Source organism: Anabas testudineus, chromosome 3, assembly GCF_900324465.2.
Source record: "Anabas testudineus chromosome 3, fAnaTes1.2, whole genome shotgun sequence".
Classification (NCBI taxonomy): Eukaryota; Metazoa; Chordata; class Actinopteri; order Anabantiformes; family Anabantidae; genus Anabas; species Anabas testudineus.
In genome coordinates this window covers 6,094,954-6,110,530 of record NC_046612.1, presented here as the reverse complement: position 1 = coordinate 6,110,530, position 15,577 = coordinate 6,094,954, and the positions used below count along the sequence as shown (strand labels likewise).

Genomic DNA, 15,577 nt, shown 5'->3' with positions numbered 1-15,577 from the left:
TCAAATAGACCTTTTGATAAAAACAGTTTGTACAAAATATAATTGCATTTATTTTGCACTTTTTTATGTGGTATAATTCATCCAATAGAAAACTATGGAGTAAACAAAATTGTAGGAGGCTTCTATTAGTTTGAGTGGGTATCTATCTTCTGCATAATCCAAATTGCTTTCATAGAGTAATTAATTACAATCAATTGTAAATGTGGCCATTTGAATTTAGAACATTATCAAGGTTTAGCTTTTCTCTAATTTCTTGTATGGGACGGTTGACCATAGCATGCTGTATAATCACTATTCTCAAATGAATTATGAAACACAAACCACCAGAACTTCAGGCAAACATGCAGAGTAAAGAGTGATTGTATCTCAGCCCATTTTGCTTTCTGTTGGGAGCTTCCTACATCAGGACACAGTCAAGATGAGACAGTGCAGGCCTGGCATCCTCACGGAGCTTTCTGCTGCACCAGTCCAGAGACTGCTTATGACGTGCTTTTGTACTTAGCCCCTGACAAATTAATTTAAGAACATACAATGAGTCTGAAGAAGATAAAGTGATGAGGCAGTGTGCATGAGATGATTTTCTCTGCCTAATGCGCCTCTTCAGATGTTTTCACCTCTATAGTAAATTAACTAATTTTCTGCAGCTGAGCCATTAAATATAATTAACACTTTAATATAATATAATACTTACTTAATAATACTACTTACTTAATTATTTTAAACAATTCCGCTAATTGTCTTTGTTTTTGCACAAAAGAATGAAAATCACAGCGCTTCATTTCCTTCTGGATCAACGTGTTTAGTAAATGTGGAAATGAGGGCTTAGAGTCCACAAAAGGTTCAACCTAATACTTTGTGTGTGAAATGAACTCTGTTTTGCAGCTGACGTTGGCTTCTGCCTCAACATTGTCCTGCTTGACCTTACAGCTGCATTCAACACTGCTGATCACCAGAGTTTACTCAAAAGACTCACTAACTATGTCAGCAGTGGCAGCTTGATGTTTGACTGGCTCAGGTCCCACATCTCTGACAGGCATTCCCCTTGGTGTGTTTTTGTCTGCAAACAAAGATATAAAGTGTTGGATATTGTTTTATGATCTGACTTCAACTTAAGGAGGATAAGCGTCCTCTGAATTAGTACAGATTTCTATGTTGTGAAATAAGCGACTAAACCTTTCATCAGTGATCAATACCCTGCAGACTTCAAATCACTCGACACAGAATGTTAAACATGTATTGTATGTTTTGATCAGTTATCCAGACAACACAGATGTAACCATATTTTATCATTACGGGCACCACACTCTTACAAAGTGTTTGAAGAATATGTATAAAACTGTGTTATTAACGTCTGATCCTTTATCTGCAAGTGATACAATTAAACCCATAAAATCCACCCTTCAATTTTCCATAAAATGACCTCAATCAAAAATGTTCAAGAGCAAACATCTCCATTAAGTTTGAGATTTCTTACTGATGCACTGAATGGAAACAAAAAATAATGACATGGCCAAAATGATTAGCCACCCGAATTAATAGCCTAAAGTGTAACCTTCCTGACTCACAACTGACAACAGCCTCTATTGGTTAGTTCCTAACTATGTGGATTTCATTAACCTTGAGTTTCTGCCACAGATTCTCAATAGGATTAAAAGGAGTTTTGGACGTCCTTGGATATTTGGATGTTTTTGGTCTTTGACCTCCTGGAAGACCCAAAGCAACCTAAAGTTAGACTGGCAGCAAAACAGCCCCACAGCAATGTTCCCTCCACCATGTTTAACCGTGGAAAGACTTGAAGGCCTCCAGAGTGCCTAAAAAGATCGAGGACAGACTTCTAAAACTCATCCCCATCTTTCAAATGTTCGTGGGCAAACTTCAGCCTGGCTTTAATGTGCTGCTGAGTGAGGAATGGAGTTTTTCTTTGATGATGACCTCGAGGCCCATCGGGATGAGCCCTTACAACAGTCTCCCTTGGAACATCAAGTCCAGAAGAGGCCAGTTCAGCAGCATCACCTTGGCAGAGATCTGCCAACAATTCTTGTTAAAATCTAAGAAAAATTTCTTCTCCAGGTTTTTGACATCTTGCCTTGTCCATCACTCCTAGGTTTATTTCTAACAGAATGTGTATCCTTGTGCTTTGTAATGATGCAACACAATGTTGTAGACATTGTAAAATGCTTAAAAATAGATTTTGGTAATTTCCATTTAAAAGGGATTCTGTTAGTTTCAATAAAAGGGGTCTTATAATGATATATTTAACTGTACACTGACAAACAAGCACACAACCTCTCCCTCTCTCTCTGGTAGATAAATGTGTATAAAATACTTTCTGTTTTTTAATGAATCTTTTTAGACTGTGTAGCTTTTTTTTAAAGTGTAACTTTTAAAACTGTGTTGTATGGATCTGTACTTAGAGACAAAGACAATACATATATGTCTCAACAAACATTGTGATGTAAAATAAAAACATATTTTTTTAACTAGATAGCCACCACCTGCTACAACATTTTGTTTTCATTGAAAGGGTCGGTCAATAATAAGCAGCACAGTGGCCACTGAACATGAATAATATCAACTAATGCCTTGAAATGAACCTTCGTATTAAGCTGCTTTTCTATTGTTGTTTTAAATGCTAATTCACCTGCTCTCACATACCGTGGACCCAGATACAATATATAGCTCACACACAGACCTTTGGGAATTCTTATCCATGCAAGTACACACATGTACTGAGCTACGTCAGAAGGACATCAGCACAAAGGCAGTGAGGTCAGTGCTTTTTAGGTGCTGCCATATTTCTCCCCTCTTGCAGTCTGTCAGGTTTGGATGAGGTCATTGTAGTTTCAATATTTTTGTGTCTGATGATGAATGTGATGAATGATGATAAAATATGTCTTATAATTTATAACACACACTAATTTCTGATTCCATATCTGGATATCATATTTGGATTTTCTTTCAAAGGGAATGTGACAGTAGGAATGGAGTTCATCATTCGTCTGTCTGTGTCTATTTGTGTTATGTGTTACTGAAATCTTCCCCTCTGGATCCCTCCCTCCTGTCCCTGAGGCTGCCCAGCTGAAACAACACCAAGTGGGGAACACTTAAGAGCTGCGCTCCATCTTCTCTCTCATATGCTCACACAGCACTGCCAAAAGCATAAGCCCTCTACTCATCTCATGCCAAAATCTCTTCCTCATGGCACTGAAGTGTCAGCTGTACTTGACAGCTGCTGTGATGAATTAGCTGCAATTTTTAACTTCATTGTTTGAATTAACATCTGCACTGCATTCTGGATGCAGGAGAAGGGACAAGAAAATCCCTCTCTTTAATCTACTAGTAAGGCCATCCTATTCACCTGACAAGATGGAGGTCTCACCTATGATGAAGCAGTAGATCGCCATGGCAACAGGGGAGCCTTCAGAGAGATGAAGGCAAATTAGAGAGATGGAGAAGAAGAGAGAGATTAGCACACCTGGTGAGAAAGGAGAGCAGTGCACTCACTGTATTGGCTGTGAATCAATGTATGTGTGATCTTCTGACAGCCTGAACGCAATTGGACCAAACACTGCATAGTGATAATTGTCTTGGTAACACACACACACACCAAAACAGGGCATGACAGTCCAGATGGAGTGTGAGAGGCTGAGGGGATGTGAGAGGAGAGAGCGCACTCCTTCACACAGATGGAGGCGATAATGCTGTTTCTGATCACTGGGCCTTAGAGACAGGGGCAATCGCCGGCGTCTCTCTGCTGCAAGCGGGCTCATATTCTGGGCTTTGTTCACTTTAATCTGCCAACCTGTGGCACATCCGGACAGATGAGACACATTTAGAGGGTTGTGAGTAAGAACACAAGGCTTCAGATGGGGCACCAACAAAGCCTCATTCATTAACCTGACTTGCACTGAAGATTTACACCATTTTAAAAGGATTTGACTGTGTGTGTGTGTGTGTGTGTGTGTGTGTGTGTGTGTGTGTGTGTGTGTGTGTGTGTGTGTGAGAGAGAGAGAGAGGCTTTTGTAATATAAACATCAATGTAGGATTAGGGACAGTTAATAACAATAAGCCTGTCATTTTCATCACTCAAGGATTCATATGGGAACAGATTAGGAAGTCGTCTGTCCTAAAACACAATCTCACACAAGTACGGTGCTAAAATCTAAGCTTAGATGTTCATCTACTGTAACACAGGTCGTAGACAGACATTTTTGCTTTAACATCTTTGCACACAAGAGGGCAGAGGAGAGTGGGCTTCAAACCTCAGGAGGAAAAGTCACCATATGCATGGCCTCAGTGCACACATGCATGAAGAGCGTCAGTTTGGATCATCACACAGAAATATTTTGTGCTACACGTGTGCACGTGCTTTAAAAAAAGCCCATCTTGATCACATGTTAAAATAATAATACCATATGCAGAACTACAGGTTCACTCTGAGTTCAACTATCAAGGAAACGCTGCAGCTCTGTAGAGTATGCGACACATATGATGTATATATGTGGTCAAGTGAGGTCAATCAAATTTGTAGAGGCCAGAATCAAAAATAACAAATCATCCTAAAGGTATGTTTTCTGAACAGCATGTGAAACCCTCAGTGTTGTCCCACAATGTAAGCACAATATACCATCCACCATCATCATCATTAAGATAAATTTACGCTGCACAATACCTTTTTCTAATATTTATACACATTTAGAAGATGTAACAGAGAAAATGGAGGAAAAAAAAACAGTACTGGAGAAAAAATTACATTTTAAAAAGTTCATAATGTGATATAAGGAAAATATGAAACGAGTGAACTGGATAAACTTGTTTTGATACTACACACAGCTCCCATTACACCAACCCAGCACAGTTCTGCATGTAGCTGTGTGGATGGGTGGGTGTGTGTAAGTATGGAGTGTGTATCTGTGGCTGAGTAAAGGGTCACTGGTGAGGGAAGACTACATCACGTCCAGTCACACATTCACTCCATGTGACATGCCGCTGTCTGCAGCAGAGAGACAGAGAGATATAAGAGAGTGCTTTGGGATAGAAGCCAGACACACAGAGAGGCGTTTGAGAGTGCAGCAACATAATTATTTCATGAGACCTGTTGTGAGTGCTCTGCACCCAAAGGCAACAGGGCTTGTAAAGATGCAGCCACCAGGGTGAAAATGATACGATTCAAGTTACTATAGGGCAGACGCACACAGAGGGGACAACCTAAATATAGACATGTCTCATACATCACTGCTGCATCATGCCTTATACATCTCAATTCTCCATCTGCAGGGAGACACGCTCGCTAACAAGCGAACAAATATGTGTAGTGACAGCAGTCACGTTTTGCTGTATCACTCACACGCCCAGCCATATTCCTAAACAGCACACAGGGTCTTTATTTGGAAATGAGGGTGGGGAAGGCAGCCTATGACATCATCCCCTCTGCTAAAGTGCCCATGACACCCCTGTAGGGTCTACAATGGTGTGCAGGGAGAGATAGGATGCAGTCACAACACTAAACAGGAGCACACATCTAGAGACAGGCTGGCATATTTGGCTGCTGTTACAGGCACACCAGGTTTATGCATCCTTTCTAAGCACAGTTGTGTATTGTTAAGGGTGACCTTCTCCATTCACTGCAGAGAGTAATCTTCTTCCCTCTGTTGCAGCCTTATTCACTTACAAAGACACACACATATAGTGTTCGCTATTCTTTGCATGTGAACTAGCACAGCGGGTGTGCTCCAGCAAAGCGTATGTGCAACTACAATGTGCCTAAAAACCAACACATACAACCAACCCACTCTAACATGTTATTATTTTACGTCTATTTTACGTTTAAGTCTATTTCATTCACTCTTCTCTTTTTCTTTATTCATGACATAGCCTCAGCAGCACCTCATTCTTTAACTAAAATCTACTTCCTGGTTTATCAGCACCTTTCCATTTATCATACACTATACGTCTGTATATTGTTTATTGGTTTATTACTGTCATAAAGGAAATCTAAATGCTTCTTAAAGAAATCTTTAGACAAAATGGGACACAATATAAGGATCAGAAGAAAAACATTTCCTGAGGTTGCTGTGGTTTCCTACACAGAGCCCTGACCTTTGGGTTCCCTAATCACACATCATGTAATATTTGGGTGCCCACCTACTTTGATCCCATGTCCATATATTTTTGGAAATTTGTTGATGTTTCAGGCAGTTATAGCACATATAGTACAGCACATGCACATAACACATATGGTATGAACCACTAAGCCTCTTATTGGCATTGTGTCACTCAGTTTAACAAACTGCACACACAAACAGAACCAACGTGCATTTGTCACCAGTACTGGCTCAGGTGAATCCTTCTAATCTCTTTAATAAGCAGGCTGTCTTGGCATGATCGTCAGGTCATTTTTAAAGTGTCAGCTGGGAATTGACATTGCTTAATGTTCCACTGATTATCTCCTACCACCACATGACCCCTCCCGGGTGTGTGTGTGTGTGTACGTGCACTTTGATGTGTGCTTTTCAGCCTGGTCTTTCCACCGGTTTGTCAACTTGATGCTTTCTGTTTATCCATCTTAGGTCAAACTGAAGTGATGCAGGACCGATGAGAGTGTGGAAACAGTCTGGATCAGTAGACTATTTATGAGTATGCCTTTGGCCCAGTGATCTTCTCTGGTGCCAGTGTAAGAAATTTACTGTGTCTGCAGTGTCTGAATGCTCATTGCATTACGGGAATACGAAAAGAGCATGCAAGGACAGTGGAAGAAAAGTGGGTAGGGAGAACAAGGAGAGAGTAAAGAAAACACATTATGTATTAAAGAGAGAACATGCAAAGTGACGGGCATACACAATCGTTTGAGTGAAGCCATAACAGAAAATGAAAACAGCCGAGAATGAAGGACAAAGGAATGAATGAAAATTTAAAATGAGGAAGTAATGCAGTAGCTTTTCTTTTATTTAGATTAATTTTCCACAAGGCAATAACTCCTGCTGTGGCCATATGAAACTGAACACTCGTATTTTATTACATTGTGTTTCTTACACCTGGGGGGGCTAGAAGAAGATCAGCAGCTTTCTGAAAAGCAATTGGAAGTTGAGAGGACTGTCTCACCAGCTCTTTGGATTCACATCTCACACACAATGGACCAGAATACATGTTTTCAGAATACTAAAATAAAATATTAAATAGTTTCATATGAGATAACATCTGCTACAGAAGAGCCTGCTCATAGTACCCACTGGAGGATTTAGTGAAATTATGTTAATATCTATCTTACAACAATGGTAATATTTAATGCTAGAATTTGAATGCACAGTGGATCAAAACCAAACCAAGCTACTATCTAAAAATCTGTGTTACTGATCTAATTTACTTTGTCAACTCTCTATAAGGCCTTGTCAACTATATTGTGAGAGCTAACAGCAACAAACAACATTACTCAGTGGAACCAGTCTTAATTATCATTTTCCTGTGACAAATACTGATAACAGCAATTTCGAACAGCTTAGTCTGTCAACTAGCAGGGTTAATCATTAGTGTGTACACAACACAACCCTCCCACCTGAACTGTCTCATGGGGAGGGAGAGGTGAGTGGAAAATCTTCATCTTAACCTTCATCCCTCTATGGAGATACACAGATCCCCTCCGTGTGAAAACTGTAAACAAACAACTGTGAATACAGATCATGTAGAGGTGACATACATTGTTGAAGAGGAAATCATTTTCAGACTTGTTTTTTTTTTAGCTAAAAGCTATTTTTAAACTACTGAGCTAGAAGGAGCAGTATGGTTGTATTCTGTGCAACTTCTATGCAAATGTCCAGTCAAATTTAGGATCACTGTCAACAGCCAGAACTGTACACAGGTCAATTCCTGACTTGTCTGATGGCGGTGGTGTTTTACAGTGGTGGTGGTTAAGAGTGGTATGCAGCTCTGGCACAGGGCCATTGTCTTTTTGGGAAAGTATTTCCTGTGAAACCTCCCTAACCCACTTCTCTTACTATGGCTAAATATGGTGTGTGGGGAAGTGAGTCATCTTTCATTGTCATAATCAGGTCTTTTCAAGATAGTGGAAACTTCCACTGTGTTGTACAGCAGCAACTTCTCACTGCCACAGATGAACACATTAATTTCTCTGGACATTTTTGTGGCTGCATGTGCCAGAGTGTATGAATAAGTTATATAACAAACTATGATCTAGTAGCTAAGACAGAGCTGCAAACAAGTCAACAGCTGAACCTACATCTTACTCAATCTGGCACACTTGAATAAATTTGAAACAAGCATCTTTACTGTAAAATGATATAAAACATGCTTTCAAAATTACAACTGAAATTTTAAAATGAGTATTGACAACAGAAGAATGGCTTACACCTTTAAAGGAAGAAAGCTAGAGTTGAGAAGGAAATAAGAGGTGTGAGGAGAAGGAAGAAAGATGATGAGAGAAGTGAACAAGCAGGCTGACATTCATTTAATCTCCACTCACATCTGATATTTACTGCTTTCAAGATGAGCAAATGGGAGATTTTATCATGGGGCAGAGGAGAAAGCCTGGTTTTAACATCAGGGTTCGAGAGAAACAACATGATCAGTGATTAGTAAAAATAAAACTATGCAAAAGAAGCTGTGGTCAAAGAAATCAGGATGTGATGCAGGGGAGCTTTGTGAGTGACACTTCACAATAACAGAATGAATTTTCCAGCAATGTTTTCATATATCAGTAAAATTAATTATTTAGGTTCAGTGTGGTTCAGATGAGGTTGTGGCTGTACTTGTACTGCAGCCCTGGCTTGTACTGCTGAGTCAGGATTAATCTCAACTTGACTACTTTATTACAGCTGAAGGAAACGCTTGAGTGATGTGAGAGCTGCCCAGGTGGGATGGAAATGGCTGTGGGTCTGTGGGTGCAGTTTAATAACGGCTGAAGCCTCGGGGAAAGAACAATGAGAACATCATCACCACATGAACACAGCAGTTATGCAAGCAGCTGTTGTTACACAGCATGGTGATGTTACCTCATTACCACCGTTTGGTAATTACAATGGCAAGTATACAACAAATGCACTTTGAAAATTCATATGGTGTCATTATTTTCTATGTGACCAAAACTGAACTCTGCTGCCATACAAATAGAAGATACTGATATTAGTGATGGTGAAAGGATAATACTAAGATTACAAATAGTCAAATGAGAATCCAGAAAAGATAAATGTGTCACGTGGCGAATCAAACTGTGCATGTCTTAATTTGCTGCTTCATCACTTACTAACATTGGATATTTTAATCTTCCTTTATCTGTATTCAGTGGAATTATGTGATTTTCCACTTGAAGCAAGCTGCTTCAAGTGGCTCTGATCACAGAATTCAATTAGAATCTCACAGCAGGTTTTTATTGACTGGATCGCATGGATTCACCGTGACAGGCTGCTGAAAGCATTAAGCCAGCAAGCAGAGCAGCAACAAACTGTCACGATGCTTTTAAAAAGACCATAAGTAAGGACAGTTTAACACAACTTTCCAACACAACAGGATTGTGTTTCAAATCTGAAACCAAAACCCTGCAATACACCAACTGCACAACATACACAAGATGTACAAGCTATATCTGTCTCAGAACACACACAAACAAACTCAAAGGTTAAGTTAGCTTCATTTAATGTATTTAAATAAAAAAAAGTTTCCTTCAGTGAAGAACATTTGAGATTATAGAGCTATTATCAGCCATCTGATTGCTTTTATTATAGAGTAGGAAGAACTGTTGATGGACTCCAGAGGCTGTGGTTTTTTTTAATTGCCTTGCATTTAATCAGACTGATTGTATTTTGTATTTATTAAACAAACAGCAATATACATTATTAATGTCTATTTATACATGTATATGGTTAGAGCAAAGATAAACAAACAATAAACAAGCAGCTAACTGCAGTCAACAGTTAAATAGCTGCATGTCTTTGGGTCTTGATTAAATATTTGGGTTTCGAAAGTGAAAAGTCAAAGTGAAAAGTGGTGCGTCATTATCTTTTCTTACGCCCTTTTATTGCCTGTTTATTGTGCCTCAGCCCAGATCTTGTTGCACCTCTTCCTGCTTCAAGCCCCTTCCCCTCCCCCTCTCTTCAACCTCTTACGTATGGCGTCAGACTGCAATCGATTCAAGGACATGTCCGCAGCCATGTCTACAATGGCGATGGATATAGCCCACCGCAGTGTGCTGCTTAATGAATGGGGACCAAGAGCCACCCTTCGCGAAAAAAGAAATGCTTAGCTGACCTAATAATCAGAAACCTTTGGGAACACACAGCTCAGCAGACACACGTATCACAGTAATGTCCTATTTTATATGATAATAAAAGAAGCTATTAAGGTTAAGGTTGAAATAATATGTATTATTATGCAACAGATTGTATTACATGTTCACGTCATAAGAAAGGGGTAAAGATTAATGATACACTTTTGTTAGAGTAAAGTACTCACAGGGTGCTTGATTTCCATCACAGACGCCTTTATTAACCATTGTTTTACAAAATATATGTTACATTAAAAACTAAATGAAAACATAAATAAAGGTATGTTTCAGTTGCACATGCAAACGTGGTTAACATTCTCTGCAAAATAAGAAAACGAGACAGTTCACAATACAGAGTAACACAGTGCGAGGACTGCAGGTGTTAAAACACACAGGACATGCATAGGAAAAAAAATAATAAATAATAACTCACTGAAAAGAAAGTAAACCAAGAAACCAACTCTGTGCCGTACAGTGGTTCTAATTAAGGGGTGATTTAGACTTTCCACAGTGAGAGAACACTGCAAGAAAAACTGAAAAATAAAGAACATCTTAGTTAGCAGCTATCGCAAGAAGCTTTCATATAGTTATATATATACTACACTACTTTCCTTATTCTCTCTCAGTGTATTAGACCTGCTTTGACTGATTCTGCTCAGTATCAACTACAATCGTAAGTCGTTTATGCCAAAAGCTCTCTCTTCATTCTCCTGCACCTCATGCTCCCTGTCTCTGCCCAGATATGTCTCTCAGCATAGAGTTCACATGCTCTGCATTCTCATTCTTTCGTAACAAACACTTACCATCTCCCACCTCTCGTACATGTCGCTGCACATACTCATAGATTATTAACGCTTTATATACCTGAAGTTGTGCGTGTGGTTGTTGTCTGTATGCTTCACTCCAATTCACTGTTCACATTGTGGTGTATTTTTTTCAGGGAAAAATCAGTGATGTTTTTTCTGTTAAATCGAACATCGTCTTACACAGACTTCTGTTTGTAGTATTGCCAATTCTTTCTCCAGCCTTATTTGAAATGGTGCTGAAGAAAGAGTTGATTTAAAAAGTGTGCTTCTAGGAATTCGCTTAGTTTGCGTTATTGTTTCTTTCAACTTCACATGAAAACAAACTTTCACCATTTGCATCTCTCAGTCCATTCTGCTTTTAAAATTCAAAACACATATAACACACAACGGTAATAAGGAGACATTCAATATGAAAACATTAACACATATACATACATCTCTATATATCAGTGAGTTCTGATGCAAACTGCTGTGTAGACATTGAGGTGAAATTCTAATCAGACCAGAAGCCCTTAATTAGCTTTGTGGTAGGGATGCACCAACAACACTGGCATCATACAGTATTCATACTTTTTGGAAATGTGAAAGAGTTACGTTGACTTGAGACAGAGAAAGCATCATCTGTAGAACGTCCTTTAAGTCAAGTAATGTCAACAAAATATTGTTCCCTAGCAGAGCAAATCTGATAAGATTGCCAGCCAAATGTTAACGTATTAAAATCACATTCCATGTTGGCAGTGGTTAATTGGTGCTGATGCATCTCTCTGTACCCACGTTAGTAATCTCAGCCAGGATAAGTAATGATTTGGGATATTGCACTGCGTGGAAGAACAGTTTGCATAGACCAAAGCCGACAATATGCAAATACCCACTGATTTAACAACATAACACACAGTAAGCTCTGCCATGACCACACCTTTTTATCTACAGTATAGTTAAACGAATGACAGCTCTGTACACGAAAAGCTAAGCCGAGTGCTAGCAAACACCAACTCACTGCTGGCCTTCTCTACTTTCAGCAAAACTATTTTCACAATATCTATCGCAGCACTGCAGTGACACAAACCATGTCCGATTTTCAGAGTAACATTACTGATGGAGTCACAGTGGAGCTGCTCCAAAAACTAAGTGGTTACAGGAATAGTCTTTATCCACATCCCAACCTGATGGCCTCATTAAATGGAGAGCTTCCCTCTGAGGCCACGATGATGTAAACAAAGGCCAAAGTGATGTTCAGATTACAGTCAGAGCGTTGGAATTTAAAGGATGCTGCCTGTTGTTTTTCCAATTGCTGGAGTCTCAGGTTTCTAAATTGCAAACAATAATATTATCATACAACTGAAAAAACACATAATGAATAACTTAATTTAAGTAAACTTATTTGCCTACAACACGGAAACCTGATTGTCATGAAGACAGAGCACGTGATCAGGAGCAGATATGGAAGACTGTTCTCCACTGAATTATTTAAAAACACATTTAACATAAGCTGACATCTAGAGAGTGACGGTTGGTTGTGAAAAGCAATGAGTAATAGACACTAGTTTGCCATCTAAAGATGAAAATATTGGCCGGTAGGATGGTGTGAACCATTTTGGTCATGTGTGAGGAGTGTAAGGAGCAGCGGTATTGCACAGTGATGGCTACCATGTACCTTTAAAGGAGCAAAAGCTGGTTAAATAGAGTCCTCCTTGTCATAGCTACATTGTCTATAGACATCACTGCTCTATGAAAGGTTACACAGTGCAGTCAAGAACATCTGGTTTAGTTTCAAATCTGTAAATGTACAATAATACCTTCCTGTTTGAATGCATCTATTAGAAAAGAACTACTGTGAAAATAAGATCTGTTTTATTAACCTGAAAAAGAGAAAAGGTCCACAAGCAATCTGAGGTAAATGTGACCTATTGGAGAAATTTTTTTTTTAGAAATATACTCTTTATGATTTGATGAAATATGCATGACGCTGTTATAATTTAGGGATTTTCTTTCTAGAGATACAGCTGTTTTAAATTATCATCTTTGGGTTAGGCCTTTCTTTTTAATCACTCTTTTTTACATGAATGCAGCAAAAATATATAAAATGTGCTGAACAGGTGCAAATATATGGCTAAAAGGCAGGTTTATGAGTAAGTATGTTGTCCCTGGATAGGAAGGCTATAGGTTTATGGAGGCTAAGTATTTCCCAGTGCCTATAGGCCTTGTTTTAAGATGTACGTTTAATGAGGATGACAGCCATCTAACTATTGAAGCCTACTGAAGAAAACTACGTACAATATTCAATGCACAACTTCCTACATCATGGCTGAAAATAAGGCATGTTTTTCAATGACAAAGGGAAACTAACCTGTCACCCACGGTGTGTGACAGATCAATAAAACATTGGTGCGTGGTTTCCAAAGCCAGTAGGAGACCACCGCGCTATGCTACTACGTTGGCTTGGCATCCACTAAGCTGTGGTGCTTTCTGCTTCCCAATAGGTCATTTTTTTTTTGTTTTGTTTTTCTCTTTTTTTTTTGTACACATGCAAAACAAACAGAGAATTCACCGCATCTATTGTAATGAGCAGTGATGCCTGAAGTTGGCATTGCCCGGCACGTTTTCCGTGGCACGTGTTTCTAAATTACATAATGTGATCATGCCCTCCCAAAGGGCACCGAGCTGTACAGAGCCTTGATATCAAGGCAAATGATCGCACAGCAATCCCACGCCAGGTACCCACCAAAGCCTCACGCTGTGGTCCTCCACCCGCGACCTGTCACCGCAGCGGAGCAAACATTAGAAATATTGTGGGAGAACTTCTGTGTCACAGCATGTGTGTAGCTGACAGTGGCAAAAGAAACGAACATGTTTAACAGGCTACAGTCAGAATTAAGGTACCCGGAGATCAATTCTGCACAAATTACGCATGCAGTGCGCCACCGCTGACGACAAAGCTCAGATAAAGTGAATCCATCCGTTCTCCCATTCTCGAGGTGGAGACATCTTGAAGCGGTGATGGCGCACTTTGTAGTTGTTTCCGTGGTTATTATCCCAGAACTCTAGCCCCCCGACACAGTATTTAATAGCAAACTGCAGCGTGCCTCCGTTGTCCAGGTAGGTAGGCATGACGATCTTGAAACGGAACTTGTCGGTGACGCCGTCGCTGGAGTCAGGGACGTAGGATGCCAGACTGTCCATGAACGTTATCCAGTTGTTGAGGGAATACCTCAGAGACACGCTCTTTTCGAAAGCCAGATTCAACACCCGCACAAACCCGGACAGGCTGAACTCGTCCGCCTCCACGCTCTCCAGCACGACTTTGACCTCCCTCACTTTCTGCTCAAAACCAGGTAATGTGCCTGGGTTGGTGAACTGCAACTCCATGAACACAGACTGCGAAGGCGCACGGGGGAATTTCGTGTCCAAATGATTAAGGTGGAGGGGTCCTTTGGGTAGTTTAGCCAATATGCGCTCCGGCACCTCTGGCACATCTGTATCATCGAAATGTTTGACTGAAATGAGCTCTAGGCCCAGGGAATCGGCGAAGCGCACTTTCTTTTGACTGGTTGGACTTCTGCTGCGGCAGATCTCTAACTTTGCCCTCTCCGTGGGTGTGGGGAGCGACTTGCATCTCCGACGCAAGTTTGGGCTCTGCGGCTTGAGGAAAACCTCTCTGCCCCGCGGTCTCTCATCCACGACGGGGCTCTCGATGGGTTCACAAGTACCGTTCATCACGTCAGGCTCTTCCCCATCTTCGAGCCGCGGGTTGGCCGCTGTCAGACTTCCGAACAGTCCAGCTATGCAGCTGTAGTTCCTCGGAAGGCAATTCTTTGGGGGCAACATGACCACGACAGGATGCACAGACTCCGCTTCCATAAAATGCAACAGTCCCCGCACTGCAGAACCGACGTGTCCGTGATGGGAATAACCGGCGAGTGAAGAAATGGAGCAGGTGTCAGTGTCTCCCTCGCGGATAGGTGCTCGGCCTACGTCATAGCCCACACTGCTGCTCTGGACCAATGAGCCCGTCTGTTGTTGTGCGACAGCAAAGTGCGGCCGCAGATCCGTGACCTTAAATGTCGGCTTGTGTGAAGAGTACATCTGACGAAAAAAGAATAAAATAAGATGAAGAATAGTCGTGTGATGATGCAGCCCCCTGCCAGCTGTTAGTGTGACGTCAGCTGCAGCTCTACGTGCAGGACTACACAGAGCTGTAAACCACTAAAATGGCTTCCTCAAAGTGATCAACCGAGCAACTTCCTCCTTTTCAGCTTGCAGCATTAAACCAGGCTGTTCCTATGATTCATGGCTCAAAGAAAAAAAAAAAAAGTAAACACGTTATAATTGTATTTGAGGGTGTTTTTTGTGAATGCAGTTACTCTTACTCCAACAGTGAGTTATCGGTCATGTTATTTTTCTCTTTTCTATACGTGTGGAGCAGAGAAACACAGTTTAAACTAAAGCATTTTGCAGAGCAGAGATCTAATAATTCATCCTCAGCGCACCGAGCTGCGGC

General features: G+C 40.5%; 1 protein-coding gene across 1 annotated transcript; it reads right to left on the bottom strand.

Moving 5' to 3' along the window:
* Positions 1–10,472: 10,472 nt before the first annotated feature.
* Positions 10,473–15,186, bottom strand: LOC113174368 (protein phosphatase 1 regulatory subunit 3E). The gene has a single exon (XM_026378309.1). The coding sequence runs from the start codon at positions 15,160–15,162 to the stop codon at positions 14,017–14,019; it is 1,146 nt and encodes a 381-aa protein (XP_026234094.1). The 5' UTR covers positions 15,163–15,186; the 3' UTR covers positions 10,473–14,016.
* Between the last annotated feature and the right edge of the window lie 391 nt (positions 15,187–15,577).

Excerpts from the sequence above, each read along its gene's own strand:
- LOC113174368 (XM_026378309.1), bottom strand. The coding sequence starts at position 15,162 with ATGTACTCTTCACACAAGCCGACATTTAAGGTCACGGATCTGCGGCCG.